Source organism: Halichondria panicea, chromosome 10 (genome assembly GCF_963675165.1).
Source record: "Halichondria panicea chromosome 10, odHalPani1.1, whole genome shotgun sequence".
In the NCBI taxonomy this organism is placed as follows: Eukaryota; Metazoa; Porifera; class Demospongiae; order Suberitida; family Halichondriidae; genus Halichondria; species Halichondria panicea.
This window is the reverse complement of record NC_087386.1, coordinates 4,271,090-4,292,889: the sequence shown is the minus strand read 5'-3', so window position 1 is coordinate 4,292,889 and position 21,800 is coordinate 4,271,090. Positions and strand designations below refer to the sequence as shown.

Sequence of the window (21,800 nt, the reverse complement as noted above, 5' to 3'; positions counted from 1 at the left end):
TATAATTATAGAAACTCTTACTTGCATTTCATTGATCCCTAGAGCAATCTACAAACAGACAAACACACACACACACAGACACACACATGCACAAACATGCACAGTATACCTCGCTTGCGCATGCACACCGAGGCATAATACACTTGCATGGTGTAATGTATACTTACATACCTTCATCAAACCAGCGTTGCTGTGATTGTGACAGCTTAAAAGTCTGCTCCGAGTTGAAAGAACATATCAAACTTTGTTCAAGCCAAATCATATTATGCTCAATGTCTGTGGAACCACAAATGCAATTAAACCCAACATCACAAGCCAGCGATTCCAATTGATAACATTTGCATGCTTTTTCAATCCCACGAATCACAGCTGTCTTGATCAGAAACAAAGGTGGTTGATAATTCTTGTACTCAGTATAAATCCTAACACATGAGTTAGATGCAAACAATGTTATCATACAATCATATCCAGGCAGAGAAAACTGTGCACAGTTTGAAAATATGCAAACTGGATCTCCCGTATTCGGATTTGTGAGTATTTTCCATGGCCAGAAGTCGCTGCTTTCTTGAGACGTTACAAAGCAGATCAAAAATCCAAAAACGTTGGTAGCCATTGGGTGTTGAACTACAAGACAAGGTTCTTTGCAATAGATACTCAAATCTTGAGGGCTTAGAGACGTTGTGAGAACACATGGCATTAAGAACTGATGCGAGCTAATTTGAGAGAGTAAGCATAACCCTTTGAGTAGCTTTATAACATTATCATATGTAAAAATACTATCATAAACATTTTGAACAGCATGAAAGTCAGTATCTGTAAGTAGCCCAGTATATTTAATGTTTTTGAGCAAAGAAATCATTAAAGACATGAGCAAGGAGACATCTTCAAAAATAACATTGGGGAGAATATCTTTAAAGTAGATTAGCAGACCACATTTATGTAGATATGCAAGAGCGTCCTGTAGCTGCTGACCAGACTCGATACCACAAGTGTCTGAAATGCGAATAACAGTATCAAGAGTAATTATTTTTGAATTGTTTAGTTGAAGTGTGTTTTTAACAAAACTCCAGAGATAAAACCAAGAATAGGGAATCTGTTCTTTGTTCATGCTACGCAAAGTCCTCAACACTTTTAAAACTTCTTCATGACTAGAAAAAAGAACTCCACCAGAAAAATTTAAAGCAAATTTATGCCTATGTGGACTGTTTTCTACGAGATCAATTTCATTTTTTGAAGTCTTCATCAATGATGGAGCTATTACTATCCATTTTTCAGAAATATCTGGAAATTTTTCAAGCATCTCCGCTGTGAACTGAACATCAAGAATACCGAAAGATGATAGTTGCGGAGTAAGCAATGGTAAAATTGTTAAGATAAGAGAATGCTTACACTCTATTGCATTCATTAAATGGAGACTTTGTAGCTCATCACTAGCACCTTGCATTAATGTGACTATGCGACTTTTATTATGTGTTAGCTGATCAGTTGGGATATGCATAGATGTAGATGCAGGTGAGCTATGTTCCTCGCGTTTTGTAATATGATGTTCATCATCTCCAGCAATTTGCTGTGGTTCATTGACAGCATAAGACTTAAGTGGACTGTGTTGTTTGTGCGGTAAGAAATCTTTCAATTCTGATAAATCCTTTGCAGACGTTTCAGCCTTGGGCAAAAAATTTTTCGATTCTGATAAATCATTTGCAGACGTTTCAGCCTTGGGCAAGTAATCTTTCGATTCTGATATATAATTTGCAGAGGCTTCAGTCTTGGGTGGATCACATGAACTATCTTGATCACTCGGAAACTTTTGCTTTAACTCGGCTGCGTTACTCGCTAAAAATGCTTCTACAACTTCAGATTGTAATAATTTTAAGTTGTTGTCTTCTAGAATGAAAAACCTGGAAATACTTGTCGAACCAGATTCTCTGTCATCCATTACAATCTGATCAGAAAAGTTAGATCCCACAAACAGCACTGTTGATACAAGTACGTCCACTCCTCCTTCTTCCAGGGCAATTTTGAGCTGTTCTTCAGCATCTGCACATGAGGAATGTACATTTCTGTTGCATGTATACATTTTAAACTTACCTCTATCTGAAGTAATTTTCTTTTGTAGCCACTTCAGATGACTTTCACAAGGTTCAAAAACATATCCTGGGTGCTCAGTACAAATCACTTTATCATGCGAGTTAGCCGGCACAGAAGGTAAAAAATGAAGGGACTTGGAGCAAGGACAAGCGAATGTAATTATGATTGGAAGGCTACTACTCTCCAAAAAGAGCCGCTCAATTTGGGCTCTTATTTGACGCAAGATGCCTCTACACAGCAATTGGGAAATGCTTGCACTAGGAACAGAAGTACAGTAGATTCGAATACAATCAATGAATTCAGTGAAAACAAGGAAAGCGTTACCACCTACAATAAATGAAACCACGTTTTTGCAGCTCATCGTGCTTACTGATATCTTCCAAATTATCTCGCCGTCTTGAATTCCAGCAAGCATTGTCATTAGTCGAGGGAAAAAGCCAGGTGGTATGCACTTACACTTAGGCACTAAAAATAATGGGGCTACTTCCATATCTTTGGCTTGTGGGAGGAGGGTGCACATAGAACAAATTGCATCACAAATGTGGAAAGGATTTGAACAAATCGGGAGTACTTGAAGTAGAGAGGGAATGAAGTAGCCTTCAGCTGACAAGTTCATTATTAGGTGGTGCTCTCTAAAAAAGCTAAAAATCCATTCACGATCAACCCCTGTCCTGCTCATAGTCTCGTCAAGAAGCGTAAAACCGACATCATTATTCAGTATGCCATGTTCCTGAAGGTTTTTCCATTCACCAGGGAAACTAATGAATGTTTTTGGGTTAAGAAGAGTGCCTAGAATAGATAGCAGATGTCTTGATTCCACAATTACATAACTGTTTAGAGATTCTGTCTCACGGTACCACAGAAATATTCCTAGTTCATGAAAATAACTTAGAGCTGCACTTGAGCTGATTTGCTGCTTCTTTGCTATTTCGTTAGCTTTACTAAGGGTTACAATGCCTGTGCAGGGCCGTTGTAATCGTGATTCATTTTCCAAGTCAAGTTTGTATGCAATCCATTTCAAAGGTATCTTTGTCTTTGTGAGCTGCGTTTCCGTGATTATCTTCTCACGTAAATCTTTAATACCAGGGTCTTCACAGGAATCTCCTGATTTAGTGTTGTCTACTTCAAACACAGTGTCATCATAGCTTGGGCAAAGGGACCTTTCAACAAAATTAGTTTGAAGCAAATTTTTCTTGAAATCATTGTACTTTCCCCTTACGGCATTGTCTTGCATCATCTTGTCCTTAAAAGTTCCAATTAAAGCGACTTTAGGAAAAAGGCTTATATCATCAGCAGCATTTTGAAACAATGCATTTTTTACTTCATTAGGTAGTTGAATAAACCTTTGATTCATATCAAATGCAAAGAACTCCAAAAAAGCAAGGCATCGTTTAATGTACTCTTTGCAAGTATATGGAGATTCACTTTCGCTCTCAAGTGGACAAGTGGGTCTTGTAACAGCGTTAGAATCATTCGAAAAATCACTGATACGAAACACAACGCCATAAATGGATCTGAATTTGGCGAAGCAAGGAAGAAGATCCTGAAACATTGGCTGGCCCCCTGTGTCCCACAAAGTAAGAAACACCTTATCCTTCTCACTACTGTATACTGCATCATTACGTTGGAAAACTGGGATATTGGTATCAGGCAACAATTCAACTGTTTGTACAAATAGAAGCTCATGTTCAAATAGGATAGTACTGGTTTCATTCTTGGCAAATAAAAGGTTTTGTAGATGCTTTCGAATTGAGGTCTTTCCGACTCCAGTGTGCCCGATAAGGATCATATTCAAATGTGATACTTCCTGAAACTCCGAGTTGCTTACTACATCAATCATTTCTAGCCTTGTCTTCTCCAAATCTACGGTGAGAAAATTACATAGTTATAATTATGTGAACAATATTCTTGAATATTGCTGACTTACCTCGAATGTATTCAACCTCTTTAGCAACTTGTGATACATCACGAGGGCGTAAACGCTCATCATCTGACAACCACTTGTGCTTAAAAATGTTGTATAGTACATGACTCTCGGGTAGCTCCGATTTTTCATCATTGCTTTCACGATCTAACAAAATTGTTGTTCTTCTAAGCCATATCAAATCTGCTGAAGATACTGCGGCTGCATACTCCTGAGCACGTGGAAAGTATGATTGCTTATACACAGGGAAAAACTGTGCAATTAAGTTGCCAATACTTTCTTCAACGTGTATAAAAACTGAGTTTTCAGTTCCTCTGAAATAGGCAGAAGTATCCTTCTGTAGACTAGCAAAGCCCTTAGCAATGTCCAATAAAAATGAAAGCTGTTCTATTTCAGACAAGACACTACGAGTTGAAGAAAGATAACCATTGATTGTCTGCAAATGTACTTGTCTAAGTACAATTATTGGATTATGTGAAAGCTCGTCATCCAAATGTATGCAATCGGCTTTCACTACATGCTCGTGTTTGTTTTCCAGAATGTAGTGAGTGTACTCAGTGTAGCTTGATTTGGTTTCTTTTGCCTCATACTTTAAAACAGTGCATGGTTGACCATTATGCAAACCCGTCCACAGTGTGCAAGGAGATACATCAACTTTAACCTTGTCTAAAAGTTCCAAGTTTTTTTCACAAGCGCTGAGTAAGCCATGATCATGTCTAAAGAGGTACCGATCACTGATTCTGACTGCAATAATGTTATGTTCTCTTAAGCTACGCACCTGATACGGTGATAATTTCTTTAGCTTCATGATGTATTGAGGTGCTCGAAACACTAGTTCAGTACAACCTTCTATAACTTTTTTGAAAACCAAATGATACTTACCCAAACCAATAGCGTTGGCAAACACACTCGTTAAGTGTTCAATTAGTGGCTGTGACAATTCTTTATAATCAATATCAATCTTACAAACAACTTCGGTCTGATATTTGGGGGTTTTACCACCGTTGTCTAAATAAAGAAAACATCTACGATAGACAATATCTTTAAACGAACTCTCATAATTCTCTAATTTCGAATCTTTCCTCCAACGATAAAGAAATTTTTTCCGCAGCCGTGCTATCAAATCATAGTTGTACCAAGTACAGTATCTTTCTTGCAAAAAATAACTAAGTTTATAGAAATCTTGCACAGAGTTGAAATCACCCGATAGATTTACTTCTTCCTGAGAGAGTATAGCCAGAAAACGCCAATCAAGGGGAAATAGTGATCTCAGATAATACTTCACCTTTTCAATATCCACTTTCTTCTTCTTTAGAGTTTCGAATGTGTGGGTCATTAATTCAAGAAACATACCATGAATTCTTCTTGATTGGTTCAGTAGAGATTCTTTAAATTCGTTTAAATCACACATCACATCGTCAGACAACTCTTGACTCAAACCAATTTTAGGAAATGGATACTGTTTTTGATTAGGGCATTTTTTCCCTAGTACACGATCCAGTAAACAGCAGCGATCACAGCCACAAGCAAAACACACATACGTTCGCTTCATATTAAAATCCGATGATTGGCACAAATTTGGCCTTTCAGCTGTTGTAAGAGATTGACTTTCTTGTTTAGGGACTGCATAAATTAAATGTATGTATAAAGTGCATGGATGCGCTGATAATTGATGTGATTGGTAAAGATAACATGCATTGTTAGTACAAATTTTCGTACGAACTACGATATTTCTCAGGATAGTGACATTGAAAAGTTCTTTTTGTAGGTACTCCAGCTATTGATACAAAAATTTCTACCACGCATCCGAAAATAATCCTTAATTAGTTAAAGGGTGCAGAACTCCCTGTGGCGCGTATTTTTAGGGGGTTAACCGGAAGCCAGACCTCCTAATCAATTACTCATGTCCAGAAAGTCAGCTTTTATCCTGCTTAGTTTACTCTTCAATGAGTTTATTACGCCTTGGTGTGCATGTACAAGCGAGGTATATACAGTAGTGTGTGTGTGCGTGTGTGTGTGTGTGTGTGTCTGTGTCTGTGTATACTGCTATAGCTGCTCAAGGGTCAATGAAGTGCAAGTAAAAGTTTCATATGCTTCTAGTCATACCGTGGATTTGCAAAATAATGCTTTGCTTACTTGGAATGCCTTGCAGCCTTTTCAGAAGAGTGCGTAGCAAAACTTGTCCACCGAGTGTTGCTAGCTCTGCACTAGAACGATATAGCTATTGGTAGCTGCAAAGTGAGAAGAGAGCTGCAAGGCTCTGCTGATGCAGCCATTAATTGTAGACTTGAACTTTGACATCGATCGTTTTTAATGGTCGATCATTATCCGAGTTTCCGTTTCCCTGTGATTTAGCCTCGATTCCAGGCCGCACTGAAGAAGGCCTTGTGAAGGAGGCTACCTGTGATTCTGCCTGCATGCAGCAAAACTAAAATAGTAGCTATGGCACCTCACCGAGGCATCACGCAGCACCCACGGTGCTTTCATTTGTGTAGAACTATTGTTAGCTAGCTAGCTAAAGAAGCTTAGTGCTGCACTAAAGTACAGTTATATACTAGCTAGCTCTTGCATGGGCATGCAGATGGTGTCAATAATCTTTACCAGTACTGTAATTCTACAAAAGTACGAGACGACCTAGCGTTAAATTGGAGACAAATCGGCCTGGGGTCAAGGCTAGCTCTGCACTAGAACGCTAGCTATTGAAGAGAGCTGCAAGGCTCTGCTGATGCACCCATCAGTACTGATCTTAAATTTAATTTTTGGCATCGATCGTTTTTAACAACAATCATGTTCATCATTACCCACTCTTTTGCATGCAGCAAAAATACATCACATGGCTTCATCATCATTTCATGAACGTCCACAGGTAGAACCAGACCTATCGCATCACAATTACTCATTGCAATTTGACTGCAATTTTCATTTTGTAAATCTGTTTTTTCACTCTCAGTCAAGTTCATCAAATGCATGGAAGTAATACTCAATCCTGTCAAAATTCTCAGCCAAGTAGGGAATGTCCTTTTCCTCTATTTCACTGTTAAGTTGCTCAATAGTGACATTGTATTTTTCTCTTAGCTGCTGAATAGATAATGGCCCAGGTACTGCAACAGAAATTAATATAAACATGCCTCGAGGTATAGCCGCACGAGAGATACGGTAGAGCTGTGTGTGTGTGCATGTATGTATTCCAGCTGTAACTGCTCAACGATTGCAACGAGACGAAAACTAACAGCTTCTATAGGCTTCTAGTCACGTTCTTATGGTTTTTCATACGTGGATTTAGCTTCTTTCTCGAGTTACGGCTATATAGTTTGATTTACAGTGAAGACCGTTGCGTCTCTTTAGAATCTTCACATCTGTTTGCACAAAATGTTTATTCAACTTACAAGTTAGCCTTGCACTAAAGCGCTATATATAGCTGTTTATTAGCTATGCAAGTGTTAAAAGAGCTGTAAAGTTGCATTGTACACTACCGGCAGCCTCTGACTTCATTGCAGATCCACCCCTTTCCATTGACAGGAAGTGCAAAAAAATTAGATCTACGTACGCTTCTACTTGAATATCATAACCAATTAGCCGATAGCTTTTGTTTTTATTAAGCTCCTCTTCTATAATGAAAGTACAGCGGATTAGCCGATCGCTTCTATTGCTATTCAGCTCCTCTTGTATAATGAAAGTACAGCGGGCGCTGATGCCTCGGTGGATTAGGTGATAGCTTCTGTTTCTATTAAGCTCCTCTTGTATAATGAAAGTGCTGATGCCTCGGTGGATGTGTCAAAAAGCTAGATAACATAAAGCTATACTAGCTATTGCTAACAGGAGCGTAGCCAGGATTTTTTGGAAGAGAGGGCAAAACTTATCAGCTGCGCAGTGCCGAAATTTTGACCGGAAGCCACGCCTCTTAATTATGACGTCATAATTGACTTCTCTATTTAGTTGGGTGAGGCCTGATGTTTTAGAAGAAGCTACGTTTGCCTAACCGTTATAAAAGCGAAAACTCGGCCTGGGATCGAGGCTATAAGAAGAAGCAGAGGAGGTCGAACATCACTTGAACTTTCACTAATTATGACCTTTTAATGACCAAATTGCTTTTCGTTTTTGTTGACTCAGCAGTAGCGTCTACTGTACTTCTGCTCTAGTCTCTATTTCAGCTGCCCTCTAAAAGTTGGGCGGCCTAATCGCGAGTCTATGTTATAGAGGGCGACTGATTCATGAGACAATATTTATGCACGGTTTCTGTCACTGATTCTGTTGACAACTAGTTGTGTTTGGTGTCTGTGATGGTTACTGGACCTAACCCTATCAGCACATAATACCCATACTAGCTAGATCCGCCTAGATCCAGTCATGTTCTACTGCTGAGTCAGCAAAAACGAAAAGAAATTTGGCCTGGAATGTCATTAAAAGGTCATAATTAGTGAAAGTTCAAGTGATGTCCGACCTCCTCTGAAGAAGAAGCATAGGAAAGGGATTGGAAACGCATCACGTGCACCAATGTTTTCAACAGAAGTTGGACGGTACAATCCTACTTACGATTTTTAATGTTATTCATTGCAAAAGGTCATTTGTTGTTTTTTGAGCTATATTTTTGGGCTTCAAGATCATTCTTTCAGCGTTCAAGCCAATCAAGTAAGCTGTTTGGGTACATAAAAACATAAGTTTTCCAATGGTAGTGGTCCCATAAAGTTTGGATGGTGTATTGCACCCCAAAAAGTGTTTTTAAACCTTGAAAGTTAGGGTGAGTTGTTTACAGAAGCTCTATTGCTCAATGTAAGGTATTATGGATTGGTTACATGAGAGAATCTTGTTCTTACATAATAGAGCTATAGTATGATATGTAGCATAAGCCTCATATTGCATGGATTAGTGAGTTACAATCTAAAAAATGTTGTACTATAGTGACAATTTTGTGGAAGCTATTTCTCAATTATACTTTTGCAGATTAGCTGTATTGTGTTATATTATTGTAGTACTCATGCTAGAATGTAGTATGCAACTGATTTTGGAGTGATCAGGGCATCTATTCGTGATTTACAGCAACTTTTATATCATGTTTTTAAAGTGATTAATTAATTGTCTTTTTAGGATGTGAAGCAAAAAGCTCGTAAGAAAAGGTGCAAGTCCTCCTCAACCGTTAACCAGATCCCACTCTCTCTCAACAAAACAAAAGCATCTAGGATGACATGAATTCAACAATGTCATCCATAAGACATGTAGTAACCTCACCTCATATTAAGTATGCATGTACGTGTTTATTTTTGCTTGTATATGTGTATACACTGTTTTTGTTTTTATTCTCTCTGTGCAACCACTTTAATATTATAATTATGACATTCTTAGAGTACAATACACTTATCATGCTTATGATTAGTGTCAAGAATAAATACGTTTTTGTCATGAATAAAATCAGGAGCCCATAAATAGTCAGAGGCTGACTACGGGGATCACGTTTCGTAAGTGGTTATGACCGCATTTCCATATATGCAGAGTCACTTAAGTGGTTGAATCCCTACACGTGTTATACACAATACAGGGCTGCGGTTTGCAAGCACTTAGTCGCTTCCAAACAAGGAAGTGCGGTTTCACCGGCAATTACGAGACGTGATCCCCGAGTATACGTTGAAGTTAGCCGCTCCTTCTCTTATTTATGGGCTCCTGATAAAATAAATCTAGCTTTTTTGCTGATATGGATGCCATCGTGAAGCCTTTATCCTTTAACCATAGATTGAAGAGTTCAATCTATGCTTTAACTACACTGTCCACAGTATGAGCTCTTGAGGTACTCCAGCCTGAGCTTGAGCTTGTGGCACATGCACTCATTATGCTCAATATCAATTTGGCCTCAAATTTACGCCGCAATGAAGGGCCTGTAATCGAGGTTAAGGTCAGTAAGTAAGATTGAGCCGTATGACGTAATGCGTTTCCAATCCCTTTCCTTTACTATCTATGGAAGAAGCTAGTTTAGCAAAGAACAAGAACTGTCTATATATATATAGATTTAAACCAGAATAGCTCACAGTTTAGAGACTAAATCGTTTTGCTTGCCTACTATATAGCTAGCTAACTGCAGCAAGATTCCAAAGAAAGGGAGTGCTCAGCAAGATAATCAGATACAATAACTTGAGCAGAGTAGTAGAGATCCAGAAAAAGGGGGGGCATTTGCCCCCTTTGCCACCCCCTGGCTATGCCACTGGACCGTAGAAAGGCATGCCTCCAGTCTAGATTCAAACTTTGATTGAATTGTAACGTGGCTATGCATGCAGTGAGTGAAGACGTTGCCTTGACCTCATGGCATATGGCATGTTTATAATAATAGGAGCCATTAACGTATAATAGTGTTATTATAATTATTATATATAGATGGTCTCTATTATACTACACAAAAATATGAAACTTTTACACAACTATATGTAACACTGTTCATTCAATATAGAACTATATCACCTCATGTGAGCACATGCATACATCATAATACATAACGTAATATATGCACGCATGACAGAAACTAACTAGTGTTCAAGCTGGCACTGTGCTAATGCCTCTCGCCATGATTTGCTTTCGCTCAAAAGTATAGAAGAGGAAGTATAGAAGAGGAAGTATAGAAAAGGAAAAGTGTATAAAATAATCTGTCTAAAACTGACTTCAATTGTATAATTATGGTATCATTGTTGTGTTTAGTGGCTGATTTTATACCAGGACCTCAAGGATCTAGGAAGCAACAAAGAAGAAGATTTTAATTATAAGCCGAAGTGCATAATTAATTTTACTAATTAATTTAATTATTTCATAAAGTTAGCTTATTTATATAAAGTCACTGAGAAGAAAAGACTTATTTACATGCATCTATTGTTGTATTATGTGGCTTTAATACCAGGACCTCAAGAAAGAAGAAAATTGATTATTCCAGGATCTGTAGTTCAGTGTATATAATATCTAAGAAGAAAAGACTTGTGTACATGCATATTGTTATCTATATTGTTATATAGTAGTGTTTTGTGGCTTACCAGGCCCTCAAGAAAAATATGATTCTGCCAGGAGGATCTGGATCTGGATCTTGGATATCACACATAGGGAATGAGCGCGCATGCGCATTACATCCACTGGAATAATTAAAGGGTGTGTCCAATTTCACAAATGGCTACTGCTAGCTAGCTAGCTGTTTTAACAGGTATTTTCTGAGTCTTGTAGTTAACAAAAAGCTAGCGCTTTAGCTAGTGCAAGGCTAACTCATATGTTGAATAGAAGTTTGTGCGGACAGATGATGCTATGAAAGATTCTAAAGAGACTGCAACAGCCTTCAATGTGAGTCAAACTAGCCATAACTCGAGAAAGAAGCTTTAGTTTGCTAATCCACGAATCAAAATCCAAGAGAACGTGGCTAGAAGCCTATAGAAGCTGTTAGTTTTCGTCGCATTGCAACCGTTGAGCAGTTACAGCTGGAACAGACACACAGACACACACACACACAGACAGACACACAGACAGCTTTACCGTATCCCTCGTGCGGCTACGCCTCGAGGCATAATAACTACAATACAGTCAGTACACAGTCAGTCCAGTTACATAATTTTTTTTATACTAACTAGAAAAAATATGAAGAGCATGCAAAATAATATAATAGTTAAAATTATGTCCGCTGCATGTCTTGTTACCTCAAGTATATACCCTCTCAGCGGCCTATAATAATTATTATAGCAAAAAGTTTATTCCTCTAGAATGTACAGTTTATTTAATGTTTGATTGAGTGTGAACTCAAACTTTTATAGGTACAATACAACTTACTTGTATGCTCAATACAGGCACGTTTAATACTCTGAAATGCCTCTCCATCCTCCAATATCCTAGCGATTTCCACTAATCGACCATAAGTAGCTGTCGAATCAAACATGCCTTTACTCTTCCACTTTTTCAGAGCAGCGTAAAACCTTCCTGGAATATCACTAATTGTCAGATCAATAGCGTTAATTTCAGCATCACTGAGGCCCAGCCTGACTTTGAAACCATTATAGTCAGCAATCTTGGCAGACAACTGGAGAAGAGCGTCATTAGAACACTGTTGGTTCAACTGAGCTACAGTTGTTTCAGGCGTAACTGTGAAGATAAAAAATAAGTTTTCATAAACAAACTATTCAGACTATAATTATTATGATTGTGATTGCAGAATTTGTGTACCAAGTGGGTGCATAGTACTCTTCACCTTTGGGTTTTGTTGGCTGGTCTTCTATAGAAACAAAAAATAGCATTGTGTCAGAAATGATTCATTTTGTGCAATGTGGTTACTGTATGACTGACCAGGGGCGTAGCCAGGATTTTGGAGAGCTATCATAGATGAAAGAGGGCGCAAAGCGCCCAATTTTTAGCGCCGCGCAGTGCCGAAATTTGGGTGACACCTCTTATTAATGACGTCATAATTAACTTATCTCCCAAGTTGGGCGTGGCTGAACGCTTATTTGCATAGAGAAGCTGGCCACGATCACAAAAGAGAACGATTTAAGCCAGAATAGCTCACAATTTAGAGACTGAATCGTTTTCCTTGCCTATATACTAGTTAGCTAACAGCCTAACTGCAGCAAGAACTGGAAGAGAAGGGGTGCTCAGTTGGATACCGTAATCAGATACATTTTTCTGTGATTTGTATACTTGACTCAGGCTGGTTGGGGGTGCTCGAGCACCCCTAGCACCCCCCTGGCTACGCCCTTGGCTAATACACATAGATATCATAATGTTCGTAAGGTAATTTTGCTGCATATAATATAATCACAGGGAAACTCAAAGAGTGGGAAATGATCGCCCATGATTGATGCTACAAAGGATGACAAAAGTACAAAGTTTACAAGATAAAATCATAGTAATGGCTCCTGCATCAGTACAGTAGAGCCTGCCTTGCAACTCTCTTCTCACTCTTGCAGCTAGGATTAACAAGCACTATTAACATTAATCTGCATGTGCGTGTGAATGAGACTCAATTAAGTGAACACTTGCTATAAATAGTGTAATACTCACCATTTTTCTGCGCCAAGTACTGACACACGTTATCAGCTATCAATCCTTGGTCAAGACTCACTAAGATGTTCAACAGAGATTTGTATGTCGCTTTCGAAGGATTGTGTCTTCGCCAGTAAGACAAGCACATAATCATTGCATCTTGAATGTTGTGATTTCCCTTCAGTGTCACATCGCCTTGTTCAGAAGGAGTCAAATCCATCTCGTAAACATAGAGCTCAATCCTATCAAAATATTTAGCCAAGTGGGAAAAATCAGCTTCCCGTAATTCAGTGTTGAGTTGCTTATCAGTAACATTGTGTCTTTTCATTAGCATTATAATACCTGCACAGAAAAAAAACACAATAATTATTATTATTATTGCTAATTTGACACAGAAAAGTGGCAATATTGAGGTTACATAATGCGCATTATAGGTGCGAATGCATAATTCAATTGAGTTTCAGTATGCATGTCTTTTCTGCATGCAGATCAATGATCATCCTATACTACTCCATCTATACTCTAGGCGTGCTAGCAGCTCTCAAACTCAAAGGAATCCATAGAGCTCCTCTGTCTGTGTCACACCTGCAACTGTGCAAATCAGGTACGTGCATGGGCAACTATGGTATATGCATGCGTGTGCATGTGTGCGCATTACCAGGACATTGCGCTTTATAAATTGGCAAACCTCACCTATATAAATTCGCCTAATTGATAACATTTTTCCGGTAGTAGAGTAACACAATTGAGTATATAAAACCAACTGAAGGCCATATTTAACTAGCATTATAATGTAATTTTGTTAGAATTTTTTTTTTTTTTTATATTGCAGTGAAGATTCTGACCTGCATGTATACATCTAACTATGTATAAATAATCAAATATACAGTACAATTATAAGTATTGAAACTGTGTATTCTCAAGCCGATATAAATTACAGTCACCTTTTTCATTTACTAGTGGTGGTATACTTGGTGAGGGTCCAGGAGGACCCAGTGCTACTGATAATGAAGTCCTAGTTGGTACTAGAGAACCCTCGGTAGGCTGCTGAGATGGAACAGGGTCTGGCACTAGAAACCGTTCTTGAAGTCCTACTCTCGGCAGATCAGCTGCATGTATAATTGAAAAGTATATATACAGCTTCATGCATGCATGATGATACACTGCAGCCTATAATTTGTAAACTATGATAAATTAAATGGCTCTCTTAAAACATTCGAAAGCCATGCATGCAGTAAACCTTAGGAAATAAAACCATGCATTCTTAATTAGTATTGAGGTGGTTCATAGCTGAGCCTGATTATTATTAAATTAATAATTTATATCCCCTTAATCATAAAACCCATAAAATTATAATCATTGCAAAAAAACGTATAGCGGGTAATTTTCGGAGGACATAATATTCGTGGTTCAGGATTATTGAGACATTTCGTAGATAATATTTTCGAGTTTGTACTTGAGATGATGGTGTCAGGGCTGTACAGCTGGTAATAGAGATCTATAAACAAGTTTATGATCAAAAGAATATAAATTATAGCAATGCAGCTTTGTGTTCCACGCATGCATGCACTACAGATTATTATTGTGTGCCGGATGGAGAGAGCTATTATACAGGCATGTATGTATAATTGTTTTACAAAGCCTGACACTAATTATTATGATGATACTAGGGAGTCTGTGACTGTAACTGCAAGTGCTTGCCATCCATAATAATATTAGTTGGTAACCGATGTGCAGCACTGAACCTGCACATGACGACATGTGAAGGATGTGTAGCATCAAAACATTTTTCCAAGTCGAGGACCAGTTAGGAGAAAAAAGACGGCCAAAAGACAAATAGAAAATCAGTAGAGCTTGTAGAAGGCAGCTTTTTTGAAGAAGATCTAGTAGAGTGACAACCAACAACAGTTTTGAAACTGAAAGCTATATATACGTATATACAGTGTGTGCTTGCTTTCTATCGCTCTAGAGTATCAGAAGAAAAAACAGTCTGCACTGCTATACAAATATGAACAGGTTTAGATGATGGCGCAGTATACAATTGTACATTTGCAATATATAATTATACCTCACTCTGCTCAAAACACTGATCTCCACACATGCATGCACTAGCTTGTGGCAACACAACGATACATTAAGATGAACACTGCCAACTCCTCAGCCTAACTGCATGGACTGTGTTGTGTTTTGTTAGTTCTTGTTCTCACTGCATCCCAGAAGAGGTACACTGGAATCAATAGGGACACTTTTAATGAACCAAATTGTTGTCTTACATTCTTAACTCCTGCGCATCGTATTTGTTCATCTAGCAGCTACCGTTTTTGATTGTTTATTTGCCTTTGGAAAGTTGATATATATACCTATAATACTATGCAGGCAGCAAAGCAGCTAGTACACAAAATGCATACCCTTTAGCGGCTAATTTGTTTGAAAAATGCATCAAATGTTGCTTCTCTCAAGCAGGATCGTCTGGGGCGCAAGCACTTCTGTATAGAGGAGTAGATCTATATAGATAGATGACCAACATACTCGTGCTAATGGATGTTTACGGTATGTCACAATGGATTGGTGTAATCTACATGGTATGTTTAATTTATCATAGAAATCAAAGCCTCCCAGATCGAAGCTTTCAAAGAGTCTGAACAATCTCTCTGGCAGTCAACTTCTTGTAAGTTTTGTGTTTTTGTTCTTATAGAGGTTTCCATGTGAACCAGGTTAAATTGTAAACAAGGCCCTGGCTCAACATACCTCAGGCCAGAGTTGTTCTCTGTTGGAGCAATCAGTGACCTCATCTGCTATCAGGCACTGCTACGAATCTTCCTTAAAATCTTCTCACAGATTTGGTCACCAAGGATACTGATGATCTGGTTTTGTATGTCAGGGTATGTATCTAAGTGGCATTCCTACCTGCCTTCTCGAGATGTTCTCTACGGGTGGTGTCTCCAGCTGATAATTTGTAAGTTTATCAAGGCCCTAAAGTTGCCATGGTTTGTGCTTGCCGACTGTGCACCTTCTACATGCATCTGTACCACTGTCACGATGATCACGAAGGGCTAGATTTTGTCGACCACACAAGACAATTGTCTGAGCTATAATCAATAAACTGCTAAACATTTTCTGCTCTCACTGACAAAATAAATGCATCACTTTCTGGTGGGCATATTCTCAAGGCAAATTAGCCAATGCAGAAACTTTCTCTCAAAAGTGGGGGTGGGCGTAATCTCGGAAGAGTATACAGTAGTAATCATTTGTGATATGTACTATACCGTTGGTAGTACATCACAAATGATTGAACGGTAGTACATATCACAAATGATTACTATGCGCATTAGAAACTCACATAATTGCACCGGTGGGGGCTCTTCTGCTGAATGATGCTCATCACTTGAAGGGGGCTCTTCTGCTGAAAGATACTCATCACTCGAAGATGAATGATCTACAATGACATACCGGTAGATAATTTGGAAATCAATCATGTAATAACTTTATCATCACATAGCCATAACAAATCATTACCATGTTGACAATATTTAGACCTCAGCTTTGTGGCCAGGTCTCTCAATAAAATTATATCAAGAGCATCAGCGATTTTCTCCCAATCAAATCCGTATAGTTCATAGTTATTAGCAATGTACTGAAGCAGGGTATTTTTCTGTTCACTGACGTCTGCATGAAATTAGGAGAGAAGCATTAATTTATAGACATGATGGGAAGATGCTTGTTTTTGTTATTGATACAGATCAGTCGCTGCCTATAATTATACCAATCGATGGCAAATGTCTGTGGGTCAGTGGGGTAGGGCAATGGGTTCAGATGGAAACAGAATCATTAGTGCATCATGATCCAGTCTAGAGAGTAGAACACCACAAACGTGTGAGTATAGTTGTACTTAAATGTTAATATCTTTTGATTGGAACATTTCTAAGAAATGGTGCTGCCATTTTGTATAGGTGAATGCAGAGGAGGAATGCCAGGGTCAAAAGGTCACTAATTAAAACACCACGTGGCCCTATGTTTTACATGTAAAACTGAGTTTACCCTCACGCCCCTGAGTTTATACACCACCAATAGCTTGATCCTCTTTATAATCACAACAGAAATCGGTTGAGCTATCGCGCCCCAGAGGAATCAGCTTGAGAGAGGAGATCTAGGATTTAATTGCAACCTTTGACCTTTTATTGCATTCTTCAAAACCACAAGATATGGAAATTAGCCTTCCGTGGCTAGGGTATAAATTTTGATGTATACTGGCTTGCTGCACTGGATAGATCTAGGTATAGTAAGCTTTCCAAGCAGGCAAATAAAGAACAGAAGCGCTAAGCTGCTATATATATGCAACAAAGGTCAAGAACCCAGAACAATAATCCTTAATTAAACGTGACCCTATTGACCCTGGCGTTCCTCCTCTGAGGTGAATGAATAAGCTACTAAAAATGTTTCCATAGCAACGAAAGTTGCATGGTGGGTTTGTGGTGATAATAGAACAGTAAACAATTGTTACAAATAATGGCTAATCGGTTAGGGAGAGGAAAGACCAACAGATTCCGGCTAAGGTTTAGGACTTCGTCACAACATCTAAAGAACTTTGGCTATTTTACGCAAGGTTTGATATTGCTTACGTATCTACACAGTGGCGGATCCAGGAAAAATGAAAGGGCGGTTCCAAACTACGAGCGCGTAGTGGAATTCCCGCACAGCGCAAAATTTTTTGGGATTACGTCCACTTCCGGTCACACATGACTAGGGAAAATCACAGGGGAAGTCCCATAATAGACTTGCGTAGAGCTAGCTAGCTGCCACGAACAGTCTAGTTGGGCGGAGTCCAACTACAAACAGTCAACTATCTAGCCTATAGGCTAACCTGAACACTCCTTTGGCAGTTGATACATCAAAACAACAGGTACAATCATTGACAATAGCTACAAAAACTGATAAATAACTAGCTGGTAGGCTGTAGTAAAGCCACAATATCTAGACTGAAAGGAGCACCCTGGGATCTCCCCCTGGATCCGCCACTGCTACACATATAGTAAGCTTGAAATAAAATAATTGTCTAACTTTTAATCAGAAAAGAAAGACTTTAGTTTTCCGAAGATAATCGATGTTACACACATTATTTTCTATATGATCACCCCCGCTTTCACCATTATTTCCCACAATAGATTTTTGTTTAATAATGTTGTATCTTATTCATTCACGTACACAATGGTGTCAGCATAATTTCTTAGAAATGTTCCAATCTTTTAAGAACAGTAGACTGTCGCTATTTCGGCTCTCTGAAGTACGTACGGCCACCTCGATATATCGGCCATTTGATTTGGCACAGAATAGTATACTAGCTAGATGTTTACTGCACAACACTCATCCTGAAATGCGGCCACTCGCTTTTCCATATACTGGTCAGTGCTGGCTGCCCCAAACAAGGTTTTCATGTAATTTTATAATGGCCGGATATGACGTTTTGGGTATGGTTTGGCAATGGATTACACTTGAGACCATAATTATCCTCGAGGCAGAACCGCATAAAATTTATATTCGAGGTAAGGTCGGTTTTTTAGCCGCGGTTATTTCCTGGGGCCACCTCGCTATTCTGACCAAGCTGTACTGTCCCAACGGTGACCGGATTAACTAGAGTCTATACCGTACAACTGTACTCATACATTTGTGGTATTCAACTCTCTAGACTGGATGCACTGTATGTGCACCCTTAATTATAGGGTTCCCTCAACTAAGTGGACCCAACTACTCATTGACAAGTGCATCATAGATAATGATGAACATGTTTGCATTGATTAATTTTGCTGCATGCAGGCAGAATCCAGATCACAAAGAGTGGGTAATGATCGACCATCACTTCACTGAAATTGCATTCTATCACTGACTCACATGCATATGCTACTATAATTAGAGAGAAGGTGCATTAACTTAATGCGTGCATGCATAATTATAGCACATACCATTTGGATGAAGTTTGTCCAATACCAACTGAGGAATGCCCAAGTGTTTACCAAAAAGAAGTGGATTAGTCAACTCAACTAATTCTTCATGAAGAGTTGAGAGTGTCAGTGTTGTAAGAACAGGGCCAGGGTTAGTTTCGATATCTCCAGCTATAATCAGCAACAAAAAATCCACCTCCAATATTTGTGGTGTCTTGTCCAAACCGGTTATCCAGGTTGTATCTGTTGAACAACGTTTGTTACTGTTACGATATTTTCTCAACTCTATTCGAAAGCATGTTTTTTTCTCCTTGTGATCAGAGAAGAGTTTAGACAAATATTGTTCCATTGGGAGTGCAGTACAGTTAATGGTCTGAACAAAACCTAGAGAAAGAGGGTGGTACAATGGACAATGATACATGCATGCATGCACTAAATAATTATGACCCATGTAAAATTGAGTTGCTATAATAATTATAGGAATGGCCATAAAGAGAACATACCAAAAACAAGAAACTGGATTATTAGCGCATGCAGCTCATGCATGGGGTCAATAGCAGAGCTCTATATATATACGCTTATATTTGAGAGTGCGCCTAAAATGCAGTCATTTTCGAGCCCAACCCAGTAACTGGATGTCTCTGTGATGAGACCTGACTCGTAAGCTATAGCTAGAAAGTGAGCAAGCAAGGCAACTCTATTATGTTACAGTTCATATTTTACAGATTCAGTACAAAAACAATCATATTGATCAAGAATAACTGCGGAACAAAAAGACCTAATCTTTGTCTCACATTCTCTCAGCATAATCAGACAAACAGCATATGCCCAGAGAGTCATTCCAGATGGATATAATTATCACCAGCTATGCCATGCACTGTACAAGCTAGCCTCGATTCAAGGCCGATTAAAATACGGTCTGGTACGTATTGCAGGGGTGATACTGCGCAGCGCTTCAAATTACCCAGAATATGGGTAATCGTACTACGAACGTAAAACCTTAGTAAATTACACAGGAAATTAGTCCGTTTACTAAGAATATGTTCCGTAATACTTTATCTCTATGACTGAGTTCTGTGAAGCTGTGGCTTATGCCGTCTATTACGTTGGTCTAGAAGGCTTGAACACTAGTTTTAAGACAGAAGAGGCTCTCATCAACGTCTATATAGGATGGTCCTATAGCCGGGTTGTCTTCGCAAGTAGCAGTTTGAGGCACCATACATTTCGCATAGCCTGTACAGATTCAAGGTAAGACATCCTGACCATACAACCGTCATAGAGGTAGATGAGAGCCTCTTCTGGCTTCAGACTAGTGTTAAAGCCTTCTGGAACAACACAATAGAGAGCTAAGCTGATGTACAAAGATAGAAAATAGATGAGGGAAAGAAAAAAGGGGATTTCCCAGATTCTGGAAATAAACTAACGCGTGTGCACTATCACCATGCAATAGGTACCAGGCCGTATTTTAATCGGCCCGGAATCGAGGCTATGTATACAAGCTAGCTAGCTCATAGATATAAATTAGCTGAATCATAGATGGTGTTCGTTATGGAGGTTTTGGTGATATATATGAAGGTTCCACTGTATAATTATAGCTATAATTATGAATAAAATTATTGTAAACTGCGGATCACGAATTGTAGCCAGGCTAGCGGAATCCCCTGCATTCACTATCTATGGCTGAATCAATTCTAAATTTTCACTAATATCCTTCGCATAATTGGAAAAGCGCTTCAATTTGAGTACAAAAAACCTGCAGTTATATTCAAGTAAGCGCTAATAATCCTGTTTAGCTATAGCTCGTTCCTACAGTCTTTTCAAAGTTTGAATGGGCTAGAGAAGCAGTTAACAAAGCTCCAAAATTTGTTTACAGCAGGAATTAACTATGTGGTTGGCAATTCAAACCTCTCAACAAAGACTACATCTTTATATAACGACCAAAAGGCTATCCCAATGCATGGTATTCGTTAATTATGGAGGTTTTGGTTATAATATGGAGGTTCCACTGCAAGTGTATATAGCTATGAAAATTATAAACAGCGGATCACGAATTGTAGCCAGACCAGCGGAATCCCCTGCATTCACTAATCTGGTCTATTGCTTCTCCCATGTATGCATCGAGAAAAACACTCAAGTGACCGTCTTATTCAAGGGGCAGTTTGTTTGTTTTAATACCATGACGTGTATAGCACACCCTCATGCATTGTGCACAACTATATAATCACAGTGAATCAAACCCAACATACATGCAGTACTAACTGCATGGTTGTCTATACAGCTGCCCCAACCATCGAACACCACAAACCTCAAAAATGTTACATGAGACCAGTCAAGCATTCATTTTAACCCAAGGAACTTGCCCCCAATTAAATTAGACTCACAAGCCGTCACTGTTGCAGGCGAACAGCTTGCGAGTCTACAATTAAATTGGTATTAGGCCATACCATGCATGAATATAATGCTCAAGTCCCATGAAACTCGCCCCCAAAGCATGGTTTAAGGTTACTACATTATACCTTCCTGAGCATTTCCATAGTGCCCCATTGAAGCTGCACAGTTCGGGCAACTCTTCATGTACTTGTTGTTGATGTTCGAATGAGGCCTTCGGCCTCTGAGTCTCCACCAGTCGACTCCAAGTAGAGTCTATAGACTCTAGACACTAGACACTAAGACTCTAGAGTTAGTCTAGACTCTATATATAGATCTAGACTAGTTGCAGCAGTGAGTATATATACACTTCAGTGTCTAATACATCTAGACCACTCCACAGCTAGCCAAACTGATCTCAGCTCAAGCTACATGATCTCTCTAGATTGTGTCACAGGATTCGAGGCTGGTCGCACATGTTAAAACACCCACACGTTACA

The 21,800-nt window shown here is 38.9% G+C and overlaps 1 protein-coding gene across 8 annotated transcripts in view; it reads right to left on the bottom strand.

The window, feature by feature from the left end:
- Positions 1–21,782, bottom strand: part of LOC135342984 (uncharacterized) — a 34,579-nt gene extending 12,797 nt beyond the window's left edge. For 4 of the 8 annotated variants that reach the window (XM_064539883.1, XM_064539885.1, XM_064539886.1 and 1 more), the window contains exons 1-11: positions 21,450–21,782; positions 18,955–19,317; positions 16,514–16,663; positions 16,338–16,433; positions 13,942–14,106; positions 13,016–13,339; positions 12,210–12,233; positions 11,795–12,103; positions 4,016–5,635; positions 2,089–3,951; positions 172–2,037 (exon numbers count right to left, since the gene is read on the bottom strand). In XM_064539883.1, coding sequence (XP_064395953.1) covers positions 172–2,037; positions 2,089–3,951; positions 4,016–5,635; positions 11,795–12,103; positions 12,210–12,233; positions 13,016–13,339; positions 13,942–14,106; positions 16,338–16,433; positions 16,514–16,663; positions 18,955–19,317; positions 21,450–21,507 — 6,838 coding nt within the window. In that variant the 5' untranslated portion in view covers positions 21,508–21,782. The remainder of the gene's footprint in view (positions 1–171; positions 2,038–2,088; positions 3,952–4,015; positions 5,636–11,794; positions 12,104–12,209; positions 12,234–13,015; positions 13,340–13,941; positions 14,107–16,337; positions 16,434–16,513; positions 16,664–18,954; positions 19,318–21,449) is intronic. The other 4 variants (XM_064539881.1, XM_064539880.1, XM_064539884.1 and 1 more) reach the window with 3 other exon arrangements.
- Between the last annotated feature and the right edge of the window lie 18 nt (positions 21,783–21,800).